Source organism: Podarcis tiliguerta (assembly GCF_965153285.1).
Source record: "Podarcis tiliguerta genome assembly, chromosome: 5".
NCBI lineage: Eukaryota > Metazoa > Chordata > Lepidosauria > Squamata > Lacertidae > Podarcis > Podarcis tiliguerta.
In genome coordinates this window covers 14,680,038-14,692,459 of record NC_139538.1, presented here as the reverse complement: position 1 = coordinate 14,692,459, position 12,422 = coordinate 14,680,038, and the positions used below count along the sequence as shown (strand labels likewise).

At 45.4% G+C, this 12,422-nt stretch overlaps 1 protein-coding gene across 2 annotated transcripts in view; it reads right to left on the bottom strand.

The window, feature by feature from the left end:
• Positions 1-12,422, bottom strand: part of PLD1 (phospholipase D1) — a 133,122-nt gene that overhangs the window by 65,065 nt on the left and 55,635 nt on the right. For both annotated transcript variants that reach the window (XM_083441987.1, XM_083441986.1), the window contains exons 2-3: positions 3,159-3,341; positions 54-181 (exon numbers count right to left, since the gene is read on the bottom strand). In XM_083441987.1, coding sequence (XP_083298113.1) covers positions 54-181; positions 3,159-3,312 — 282 coding nt within the window. In that variant the 5' untranslated portion in view covers positions 3,313-3,341. The remainder of the gene's footprint in view (positions 1-53; positions 182-3,158; positions 3,342-12,422) is intronic.

Below are 12,422 nucleotides of genomic sequence, written 5' to 3'. Positions count from 1 at the left end.
GAACTGATATATATATATTTTAAAAAGCGCTGCACTGGCAAATAAGATCTGACCTTTGTTGTTGAGGTACAGCGTTCCACTTCCAAAACTCGCACTCGGATTGGACACCCAGTTAGGTAGGGCTGTGTATGAGCCTCTTTAAATCCTTTAGTGTTATAAATGGCAGAGAACGGGATGCCCACTGCAAATGATGAAATGACAGTTTGGGTATCAGTCCTTTAAAGCACAACTTGGAACACAGCAGGTAAAAGTTCAATATCGAAAGCTGCTAAATAAGAGACATTGCAGCACATAACAGATTTTTTCCCCCCAACCAAGTAGCAATGCATGATTCTGTCATTTTCTGTTAAATCTCAGTTTCTCACCTTTTCACTCTTAAATTAAATTGTTATTCACCCTGGGATCTCAGAGAGAGTGACAGGTAATAAATTTAACAACATCACCATATTTCTACATCAGCTTGCGATTATTTTTTTTTTAAAAAAAGGTTGTCATGAAAACCAATCAGGTGTTTTTCTCTATCCTGCTCCCACCCAAAAAACACACACCCATCTCTAGTCCTTAACTGGATATGCCAGGGATTGAATCTGGGGTTTTAAAGCATATACTCAACACCTGAATTTGGTCTCTCTCTATCTCTCTGTTTAAAAGAGGGGTGGATGACTACACATACCACAACTCACATTCCATAATAATCCTTGTGATTGGGGCAGCTTCAGAAATCTGGTCTTAAAGTTTAGTGTTTACCTGGGAGCAATGGCGTAGCGTGGGTTGTCAGCACCTGGGGCAAGGCAAGTAATTTACGCCCCCCCCCGCTGCACTGTCCCTCCCCCAGATAGTCCCTCGCTCTCTCTCCGCACCGCACCGCACGCCTGGCACCCTCCCCTCCACAGTGGGCAGCGACCCGGCGGCTCGGATCGGATTCGCACAGTCAGCACTGCAGTGAGAGAGAGTGAGTGAGCCAGGTAGGGGCAGAGAGCTGCGAGTGCGAGCGCGCCCCCCCCCCCAGATGTTGCGCCTGGTGCGGCCGGCCCCCCCTGCACCCCCCCCCACGCTACGCCACTGCCTGGGAGACTAGAAACAAGAGCCTCAGGTGACAACCTATATAATTAAACTTCAGAAAAAGCAGCTAAAATCCACAAAATCTATTTAAAAAAAACCAAGGAGTTCTGTGTGCCAATTTGCCCTGTCATATGCTGAGTGTCCTACATTTCCTTGCAATAAATACAGATTTATAACTGAAGAGGCACAGAAAACCTGAAGCAGACTAGCGGTGCTCATTCCAAAGTTATCCCTTAATTCACACATCAAAGTCCCATTGCATTCTAACTCATGGGTGAAGATTTAGCAGCAACTGAGATACTGCTGGGATAAGCTCAGTCAGAAGAGCACGAGACTCTTAATCTCAGGGTTGTGGGTTGGAGCCCCACATTGGACAATAGATTCCTGCATTGCAGAGGGTTGGACTGGATGACCCTTGTGGTCCCTTTCAACTCTACAACTCTATGAAAAGTATGATAAAGACTATGGTGCCTGTTAAAGAAAATATGCTTCGCAGTATTTACTGCTGCTCAGCGATGCAGATGAATTTTAAACTAAACTCTACTTGTCAAACAAGTGGGGGCACAGCCTGCTTGGTGCAGCAGTTCGTTTTATTTACTGTGCTGCGTTTGCCGATTTGCTCCCGCCATCAATTCTACGCAAGTCTCTTGGAAACCAGCAGAAACTAGGAAGCCAGAAAAATAAACGACATTTCATCAACCTCCGAGCTATTTGTTTGCAGTTAATTCATTTAGGCAACTGAAAGATTGGAAAGTGATGAAAGAAGGGGAATATTATAATTTAAGTAGCAATACAGAGGAGACAGGCAGCTTGGCAGAGGAACAAGCTTCCATTGTGTACAAAGAAGAATGAAAAGCTCCCTGCTCAAATTATTATTTTGCTGTATGTGCGCTAGCTTCTTATAAAAGCACAGAGCTACGTGTTCTATTTTTCATGTGCAACAGCAGAAACTGGGATCGACATACATGGCGATTCAGGCCATAATATTGTTATTATATTTATTTACTGTATATCCCACCCTTTTCCCCAGGAAAGGGGGCTCTCTAATTCACTCTGCTGAGTGGAGCTCTGAACTTGGGCCCCTAAGTCAAACATTGATGACATCCCATGCATCTATAGGCCTCTCTGGATCCCAGCCAGCATTTTATAGAAGTGAATAAAATTATGCACAGAAAGCGGCTAGGGAAAAGTTTCTCATAACGCTAGAATTTGAAGCTGAATGTTAGGAGATTCCAGCAGAGAATCATGCATAGCTCTTTGCTCCTTGCCATGATGAGCCGAACCAAAACTGGTTTGACTTTGACCTTTTGTAGAAGAAGCAGGTTTTGAGAGAGAATTTAAAGCAAAGCAGCCTTTCATTAAAAAAACAGATTGTTTTATAGCAGGTAACAGAAGGAAGAATGCTATGACAACTGGAGATAAGGCTGTTGGAGCACAGGAAATAAGGAAATACTAGCCAAGGTGGATGAGCAAGAAGCTTTGGGGAAGAGGCTTTGGCACAGTGGTGGAGAATTCGCTTCGTAAAGGTCCCAGATTCAGTCCCTGCCATGGGACTGGGCAAGATTTGTGTCTGAAACCCTGGACAGCCACTGCTGGTCCGTGTTGACAATACAGTCATACCTTGGGTTACAGACTCTTCAGGTTGCGTTTTTTTGGGTTACCAACCACTGAAACCCAGAAGTACTGGAACGGGTTACTCCTGGGTTTCGGCGGTTGCGCGGGCGCAGAAGCGCCAAATCGCAACCCATGTGTGCGCAGACGCGCTGCTGCGGATCACGTTCACAACCTGAGCGTCCACTGTACTGAGCTAGATAGATGAATGGTCTGTCTTGGGATAAGGCAGATTCCTACATTCAAAAGCGATGCAGCTCCTTGAAGACTTCCCTTGTGACTGCGAAATCTCTCATTCAGCCTGTTTTCCTTTTGTGATTTTCCCAAGCACCACCCACAGTTTGATTCCCCCTGCACTACTGTCATGAGGACTAGCCAATTGACCTTTTTTAAATAATAAAAAAAACCCAACCCAGAGATTCCAAAGCAGCCCAATTATGCAGCAAAAAAAGGCCCTTATTCTACATCTTTGCCCACTGACTCACCAGGGGCTTTGGGGTCATTCAGCACGTCCGCATCCACCTCTTCCCCTTCGAAGTGGAGCTCCCTCGTGTCCAGGCTTTCGATGATGTTGGTCATGTCGTTGGCTATTTTCCTCAAGGCTGAGGTGTTCAATTTCCTTTCATTGCTGAGAGACATCTTAAAGGCTCACACTCACCCAGGGGGGGCTGTTTGAGAGAAGAAAATGAAGAATTTCCATTACTGTTATGACCTGAAATCTGCTGCAACGTCAAAGAGCCATCAGCTTGCCCTATTTCTGGGGGAGCTCGAAAGTATGGTTGTGATTTCCCCCCCCTTTATCTTATTGGTTAATCTGACTGGAGATGGTCAGTCAGGTCATGTATGAAGAAGAAGAAGAAGAAGAAGAAGAAGAAGAAGAAGAAGAAGAAGATTAAAAATACATCAAAATGTCACGCATTAAAAACTTCCCTTAACAGGGCTGCCTTCAGATGTCTTCTAAATGTCAGGTAGTTGTTTATCTCTTTGACATATGATGGGAGGGTGCCACTACCGAGAAGGCCCTCTGCCTGGTTCCCTGTAGCTTCGCTTCTCGAGGTGAGGGAACCACCAGAAGGCCCTCAGCACTGGACCTCAGTATCCGGGCAGAACAATGGGGGTGGAGAAGCTCCTTCAGGTATACTAGGCCGGGGCCATTTAGGGCTTTAAAGCTCAACACCAACACTTTGAATTGTGCTCAGAAACGTACTGGGAGTTATGTGGTCTCGGTGGCCACCCCCAGTCTAGCTGCCGTATTCTGGATTAGTTGTAGTTTCTGGGTCACCTTCAAAGGTAGCCCCACGTAGAGTGCATTGCAGTAGTCTAAGTGGGAGATAACTAGAACATGCACCACTCTGGCAAGACAGTCCATGGGCAGGTAGGGTCTCAGCCTGCGTACCAGATGGAGTTGGTAGACAGCTGTCCTGGACACAGAATTGACCTGCGCCTCCATGGACAGCTGTGAGTCCAAAATGACTCCCAGGCTGCACACCTGGTCCTTCAGGAGCACAGTTACCCCATTCAGGACCAGGGAGACTTCCACACCAGCCTGCCCCCTGTCCCCCAAGAACAGTACTTCTCTGTCTTGTCAGGATTCAATCTCATAGCAGTGACCAGAGGAGGAATGACCCCTGGGAAGAGCACAGACAGAAGAAACGCCATGTTTGCACCTGCAGCAGCAAAACCGGACACCTTCCTCTACCCTACCTGCAACAAAACATGTCTCTTCCATATCAGTCTCTGCAGCCACCACAGGCACAATAACTCTCCAACGTTTAACTTCACCCCAAAGCCATATGCCTCCACTGTCCACCGAGAAAGGAAAGCGCCGGCAATCTATTTGTAAGCAGCTTTGAGGCGTGTTACAATCAAGTGAGGTATAAATTTTATGAAGTAAATAAATAATAAGGTAATGGTACCCCTGCCCGTACGGGCCAGTCTTGACAGACTCTAGGGTTGTGCGCTCATCTCACTCTATAGGCCGGGAGCCAGCGCTGTCCGCAGACAGTTCCAGGTCACGTGGCCAGCATGACAAGCTGCATCTGGTGAGCCAGCGCAGCACACGGAACGCCATTTACCTTCCCGCTGGTAAGCGGTCCCTATTTATCTACTTGCACCCGGGGATGCTTTCGAACTGCTAGGTTGGCAGGCGCTGGGACCGAACGACGGGAGCGCACCCCGCCGCGGGGATTCGGACCATGCGATTGGCAAGTCCTAGGCACTGAGGTTTAACCCACAGCGCCACATGTGTAAAACGGGCTGTGAGCTCAGCGTGAGAACGGAAAATGAATTCCTGGCCTTGGGTGTTCCTTGAGGCAACCTGTTCCTCTCCATTCAAGGCAGAGACTGGGAAAAGGAAAATGGGATCCCCCACTCCAGAATATGATGGTTGAAATAAGATTACATTGATTACCTTAGCAAAACAACAACACACAACCCTCTCTGGCCCCCTCCCCAACGCAGCTCTCTAAAATTTAAAAGCCTTTGGTTTGTATAAATATTTAAGGACAAAGCACTTCATCATTTATGAAGGGCACATTTCTGTATGACAAGGGATGCATCCCTTTAAAATATTCAAAAGCAGACACCACAATCCTTTCGCTACCACCACCGCCAAGTATTTTAAAAGGTACAACTCCAATAGGACAGGAAATGTAACAGCACTTGAGTATATTGTACTTGGATGAGGGATTCAAACCACCAAGTGTGAAATAATACCAGGAAGCTAGGTTTATGTCTGGAGAAGGGTCTGGCTTCTAAGTGGTCTTGCTTTGCAAGGCTAAATGGAATATACTCTGGAAGTGTGTACTCGATTCTGACCAAACTATGCCTCTCGGTGTATCTTTTGCTCCAGGAGGCTTAGTTTGCTCAGAATTGGGTATATACTTCCAGAGTTAATGCTAAATGCATTACTTCTGGTAAATGAGCTACTATAGTTGTTAGAGGGCCATGAAAATAGGTGTCCTGGGCTTCTTAGACTCGCCTACTCATCTACGATCTGAAACCAAAGGGTTGTTAGATGTGAAATATGTTGACGGCTCTCCTACTCAAGGTCTAATTGTGAGCCTTCCTGGGCTTCCACAAAGGCTCATTTGGGCACACTCATTTCACCCAAAATCCCTTATTGCAAGCTCATTATATGCATATTCCAATAAAAGAGAGAGAAATGCACAGCTAATTATATGAATGAATCAGCCTGGCATTTGTAGGAAGCATCATTTTATGGGAGGGTTGGAAATACACACCTGGTGCAACCCATCAGAAATGGGAGGTGCAAATATCGTAAGATATTTAATATACATAAAAAGCATTGTTGTACAGAGCAATACCAGGGAAAACTCAAGGCAGATGGAAACAACAATATGACCCAAGCTTGAGTGAACTGGATGAAGCCCAGGAAGCAATATCCTCCTTTTGTACAACAGATCAGCAGTCTTTCACACCAAGTCATGTGCCTCAGTCGTAGTCGTAGGAACTGAGCTGCTTCACCCATTAAGCTTGAGGACAAAGCCCAAGAGATTTCTTATGTCAAGTCTGACTTTCATATATGTGCTGGTCTTCTTGCAGGCAGCGTAATTGCAAAAGTAATAAAGCTCTTGACATTTCTCAAAGCGCCAGGGTTAAGTCTTTTTGCCCTGGAGCCAAATAACCAATGATAGCAGTATCCTTTATTGAAGCAACTTCGATTGCTTTTGAGTTTTCAAGTTGCACAGGGCTTCATGCATCCTATAGGGCTGTAGAGACGAGCAAAAGTTGTTCCGGCTGCAGACACAGGGCCAGGAGTGGGGCAGCACAGGAAGGGTAGTGCTGGTGTCTTTTGGCTTCCCAACCCAAATGTGTGGGGCAGGGCGAGGCAAAAGGGAACTGAGCTTCATGGCTGAGTAGGGATTTGAACCCTGGCCTCCCAGATCCTAGTCCAGCACTCTAACCACTAAACCACAGTGGCTTCCCAAATCCAAATATATGCTTTATTAGGCATAGCAATCCACACATTATCAAACAGACACTGTATACAAATTGTGCAAAATACGAGCTCAACATAACAAGGTTTGTCCCAGTCAGATCTTTAACTCCAGAGAAAATCAATTTGCATAAATAATACAATGCAACAATACCACATCACCAATCAATTAAGAACCACTAAATCTCTTTATAATGACCCAGTCTTTCTACATGGACAGCACTCAAAAATTCAGCCACTATTAAAGTAATTTGATCATTCCTGTCCGAGAGCAGGTCCTGAACCTGGTAGCACAGAACTGAGCCTGTTGTGTTGGAAGACCTTTAATAATTGTCTTCTTCTTCTTTTTAATAGTTTTTATTGATTTTAACATGAAATTATAATATGTACCACAAAACTTATACAATCTTTTTAGACTTCCATCAGCACATCTGATGATCCACCGTTTTAACCACTTCTTATGCATTTCTTAACTTTATATTGCCTTTACATCTTTTAACAAATCATCCTCCCCCTTCTCCATTTTTGCAATACTTCCAATAATACTCCTCACAAAACTTCTTGCAAACCTACAAACGTTGTGTGATCTTCACAAATACTTTTCAAATAGTCCGTAAATTTACTCCAGTCTTCTGTGAATTTCTGGTCCCGCCGGTTTTGAATCCTTCCTGTTAGTTTATCTAGTTGTGCATAGTCCATTAACTTCATCCTCCATTCTTCAATCGTCGGTAATTCTTCTTGCTTCCATTTTTGGGCCAGTAATATTCTTGCTGCTGTTATTGCATATAAAAAGAGCTTATATTCCTTTCTAGTTATATCACTCCCAACAATGTCCAGTAAAAATGTTTCTGGTTTCTTTATAAATGTATATTTCAACATTTTTTTCATCTCATTATATATCATCTCCCAGAAGCATTTCTCTAATAACTGTCTTCTGGCATAAATGCCAAAATCACAAGAAAAGAAAATATGCTCCAAAGTATCAGGTTCCTGTTTACTACATTTGCAGAGACGCTCTGATTCTGGGAAAGCTAAATATCTTCCTCTTACTATCATCGAGAGAAACATATTAAATCTGGCTAACATAAACAGCCTGCACAATTCATGATTCTTCAGATTTGTCATGTACAGTGGCTTCTCTATGCCCCCATATTGCAATGTATCCCCATAGATTCTGCCTGTGGGGTCAAAATAATAACATTGCCACATGTTGAAGGGCAGCAGAGCGGTGACCTCACTCGCCAAAAGCACTGCTGTCTCAGGAGTGACAAAACTGAATGGGATGCGGGAAGAATCTGTTCCTCGTTCCTTTAACTATCTGTGGGTCTTTTCTTCCACTTTTATTTACACTGCATTGTTCCTGCCTGGTGAGTATTATGCAATCTCAAAGGCACGTCAACATTATGCAGCCCAAAGCAGTTTTAAACTGATGAGTTTTCTTCAATGATGACTGCCCAGAGGGGATTTTTGGTTGTTTGTGGGAACTGAATGCTCCCAGATCATCGGACAAGCCGCTAAACAGGGGCGTAAGGTTAATTAAAGGAAACAGGTTGTAAGCAAAGAACAGGGTAATTAGTTCATTACATGCATAGTTCTCATGTTTTTCCTTTCCCAGGAAAAGAGCGAAGCAATCTGATCACAGCTTAAGTGGGAAGCCTTTGGGATTATGCATGGAACCACATGCTGACATTCACCGTTCCCAGCCTCAATATGTTGTCCGCCATTGGCTACATAATGATCAATTTTTGTACAGGAAACCATCCATTTATGCATGCTCCATGTGCGTGTGACCACACACACATGCGGTGCTGGGAACCCAGAAGCGGGGGGGACAGGGACGGGGACGAAGCCAGGGCAGTCCTGCTGGCTTGTGAGGAGACCCTTCCCAGAACTTGAATCATAGAATCATAGAATCATAGAGTTGGAAGAGACCACAAGGGCCATCGAGTCCAACCCCCTGCCAAGCAGGAAACACCATCAGAGCACTCCTGACATATGGTTGTCAAGCCTCTGCTTAAAGACCTCCAAAGAAGGAGACTCCACCACACTCCTTGGCAGCAAATTCCACTGTCGAACAGCTCTTACTGTCAGGAAGTTCTTCCTAATGTTTAGGTGGAACCTTCTTTCTTGTAGTTTGGATCCATTGCTCCGTGTCCGCTTCTCTGGAGCAGCAGAAAACAACCTTTCTCCCTCCTCTATGTGACATCCTTTTATATATTTGAACATGGCTATCATATCACCCCTTAACCTCCTCTTCTCCAGGCTAAACATGCCCAGCTCCCTTAGCCGTTCCTCATAAGGCATCGTTTCCAGGCCTTTGACCATTTTGGTTGCCCTCCTCTGGACACGTTCCAGTTTGTCAGTGTCCCTCTTGAACTGTGGTGCCCAGAACTGGACTGTGGTGCCCAGAACTGAAGAGGAGAGCTGATATGCAAGGTAGCACGGCTGCAACAGCTGCTTCCCCATGCATCACCTGTGCAAGGCCCATTATCCCTCTGGCTTGCTCTGGAAGCTTCCGGTCAACGGAGCCATGCTGTCCCTCCGGTTTGCATGAGACAGAGGGACAGTGGGGCGCAGGGAAGCAGCTGCTGCTGCACTACCCCACATGCCAGCTGTTGGGGGGGAGGCCTCAGCAAAGTCTCGCTTTGCCCCTGGCTCACAAGAGGACCCTCCCCAGATCCCTAAGAAGACATCCTTTTTGGGGTCTGGGGAGGGTCTCCTCGCCCTCTCCAGGGTGCTCCAAATATACAGTACACCATTTTGGTTGCACACGCAGAAGTGCAGAACATAACTCCCACGTAAATTGGATGTTGCCTGTGTTGGTGGTTACCCAAGCCACAGCACAAGCAAGCATAAGAAAACCTTTTTAGCTTCGTTCTCGCCTGTATGCGACGTTGCAGAGTGGACACATCTAGGGCTTTGCTCCCAACTTCCATGCGCTGGAATCAAAGGTGAGAATGTGCACACAACTGGTAGGGCTTCTGCACATGAATCAGTGGCGCTGGTTGAATCAGGATTCCTGATCACAGGTAAGGACAGCACAGGGCTGGTCCTTGCAGCAGTGAAAGGCCCTTACCAGCACCGCCAACTCTAATCTCTAAATGCCCATGCTCAGGTGTTTTTTGCATACATTTAACAGGAGAGGGAAGAGACACAATGCAACGCATTCCTGAAGCATGTGGAATACCAATTCTGCTTCAGGCCAATAATGCTTCAGACGTGAAACTCAGCCTTACCATGAACTTACGTAACAGTGCTGCATTTTCTGGGGATTGGGGGATAATAAGACGCAAAGCCATTTGAGATGTGCCTAGCGGAAGCAACCTACATTTTAGTGTCTGTTGCTGTCAGGATGATCCTTGAAAACCGACAAGCATCCGTTTGTCTCCCTAAGCTCTTCTATTAATTGTTTAATTAAAAAACAAACAAACTGGCAAAGAGAAAGTGATGCATCATACACCTTCGCCAATTAACCTAAGGTGTGTTTTGTATCACAGTGGACCAAATTTCACCCCTTTGTGGCCTGCTTCGTGTACACCTGTGCGCACACAGACCTGTAGCACCACAAAGAGCAGGGTTGTGGTATGTGTGTGAATATTCAAATCCCCTTTCCCACCAGATTGTTAGGTTGGCTGGGGAAGACCTCTGCAGTCATCCCTATCCAGATGGCTACAGGATTTGCACACATACTATAACCATGTGGGATAGCACCACAGGGGATGCCTATCTAACAAACCATGTTTTGTGTTTGTGTTTGGGGCAGAGCAGGGAGCCTGCAGCACAGAATGCTATGTGGGAGGAAGCAATTGAAAGGAGCATGGCCTAACAGTTGGGGGGCAGAGGGATCATTGTAAATTGGAAGATGGAGAAGGGAGAGAGTAGAGGGAATTGGTTGGGTGGGAATGGGTTTAAGACAGGAGCAGCTAACATGGTGCTTTCCAAGGGGCGTAGAGTCAATCAGTCAGTCAGTCAGTCAGTCAGTCAATCAATCAATCATTTTATTTGTATGCCACCTTTCCAAAGTTAAAACCATGCTCAAATTCCATAACTACAAATATAACAAAAGTAGTAATAAACATCAAAAAGTACACAACCAAACCGAACAATTTCCACTAACTTCCATCAGCGCCTGCCTCCTTGGGTTTAGGAGGTCCTAATCACATTCATTGCACACTTAATTTCACCGCAAATAAACCGCGTTGTAAATCCTGGGTGATACTTATTTTTACTGATTTCATAAAACTTATATTCCACTTGATTGTAGAATCCCTCACTTAAAGGGTATACCTGCCCCAATCCCTAGAAAGGCCCAAGCCTGTGTTGTTCGTACAGTGAGACCACAGCAACTATCCTATGCAGTTGTGGGTACCATCTTTCTTGTAAAAAAATGTTGTAATAGCTCCTAGAGAGGCATTACCCTCTTCAACTTACAGTTAGCCAACCCCTTCATTTCTGTTGAACTCAATAGCACTACAGTCGCTGCTCCCAACCAGTGTGACTACTCTTTACACTTTGTACTAGATCTTTGGCACCTCTTGGAACTGCGCCGAAGTTCACCTTCCCTCCAGTCATCTCCATGACTAACAGCTCTTCCACACAGGAACGTACTCCATATAGAAATCTCTCTCCTTTTGGCACAGCGCTGACCCTGTCAATGGGAGGTGAGTCAGTTGCTCATTATTTGACTTCCTCTTCCTGTGAACCGTGAGCATCAGCGGCTGGGAGAGGCAAGGAGGTTTTAGAGGAAAAACCTGAAAAGCTTCTCTCTGCGCATCAGCAACCCTTACCGAGCAAATACACCAAGGGGTTTCTTGGGTTTTGGCATCTATTTTTGCTTGCAAACTGGCAACGATGATAAAACATATCTTTCATGAGCTACCCCAAACTGTTGAGAAGACCAGGAAACTAAAAACTAACAAAAATGGCCAATGTGCCACCAATGGCCTACAATCTTAGAGGGCCACCAATTTGGGTGGCTTTTCAAAGAATCAATATGATTGTAGAGTTGGAAGGGGCTCTGAGAGTCATTTAGCTCAACCCCTTTGCATTGCAGGAATCTCAGCTAAAGCATCCATGGCAGATGGCCATCCAGCCTCTGCTTAAAAACCTCCAAGGAAGGAGAGCCCACAACCTCCCGAGGGAGACTGTTCCACCGTCGAATGACTCTTACGGTCAGAAAGTTATTCCTGATGTTTAGTCAGAATATCCTTTCTCGTAACTTGAAGCCATTGGTTCGATTCCTACCCTCCAGGAGAAAACAAGCTTGCGCCTTCTTCCATGTGACATCCCTTGAGATATTTGAAGACGTCTGCCATATCTCCTCTCAGTCTCCTCTTTTCCAGGCTAAACATACCCAGCTCCTTCAACTGTTCCTCATAAGGCTTGGTTTCCAGACCATGGATCATCTTGGCCGCCGTACTCTGCACACATTCCAGCTTTTATTCTAGTCTTTACAGGAAGGGCAGGATAAAAATGTGCCATTAATATAGTCTCTAGGTGCAGGCTGTAAGAGGAGCTACTCACTGCATCAAGCCAGTGAGGATTACCGTATTTTTCGCTCCATAAGATGCACCTGACCAGAAGACGCGCCTAGTTTTTAGAGGAGGAAAACAAGAAAAAAAATAAATTCTGAACGAAACACTGGATGTATGATTTTTGTGGTTCATGCTGTGGCCACAGACATGATATGTGATTTGATGGTGAGTTTGGGGTAGCCCAATGCAAAAATCCTGGGGATCCATGTGGACACGTGCTTTGTAACCATGTTTTTGTGCCATTGCAGCCCCACACA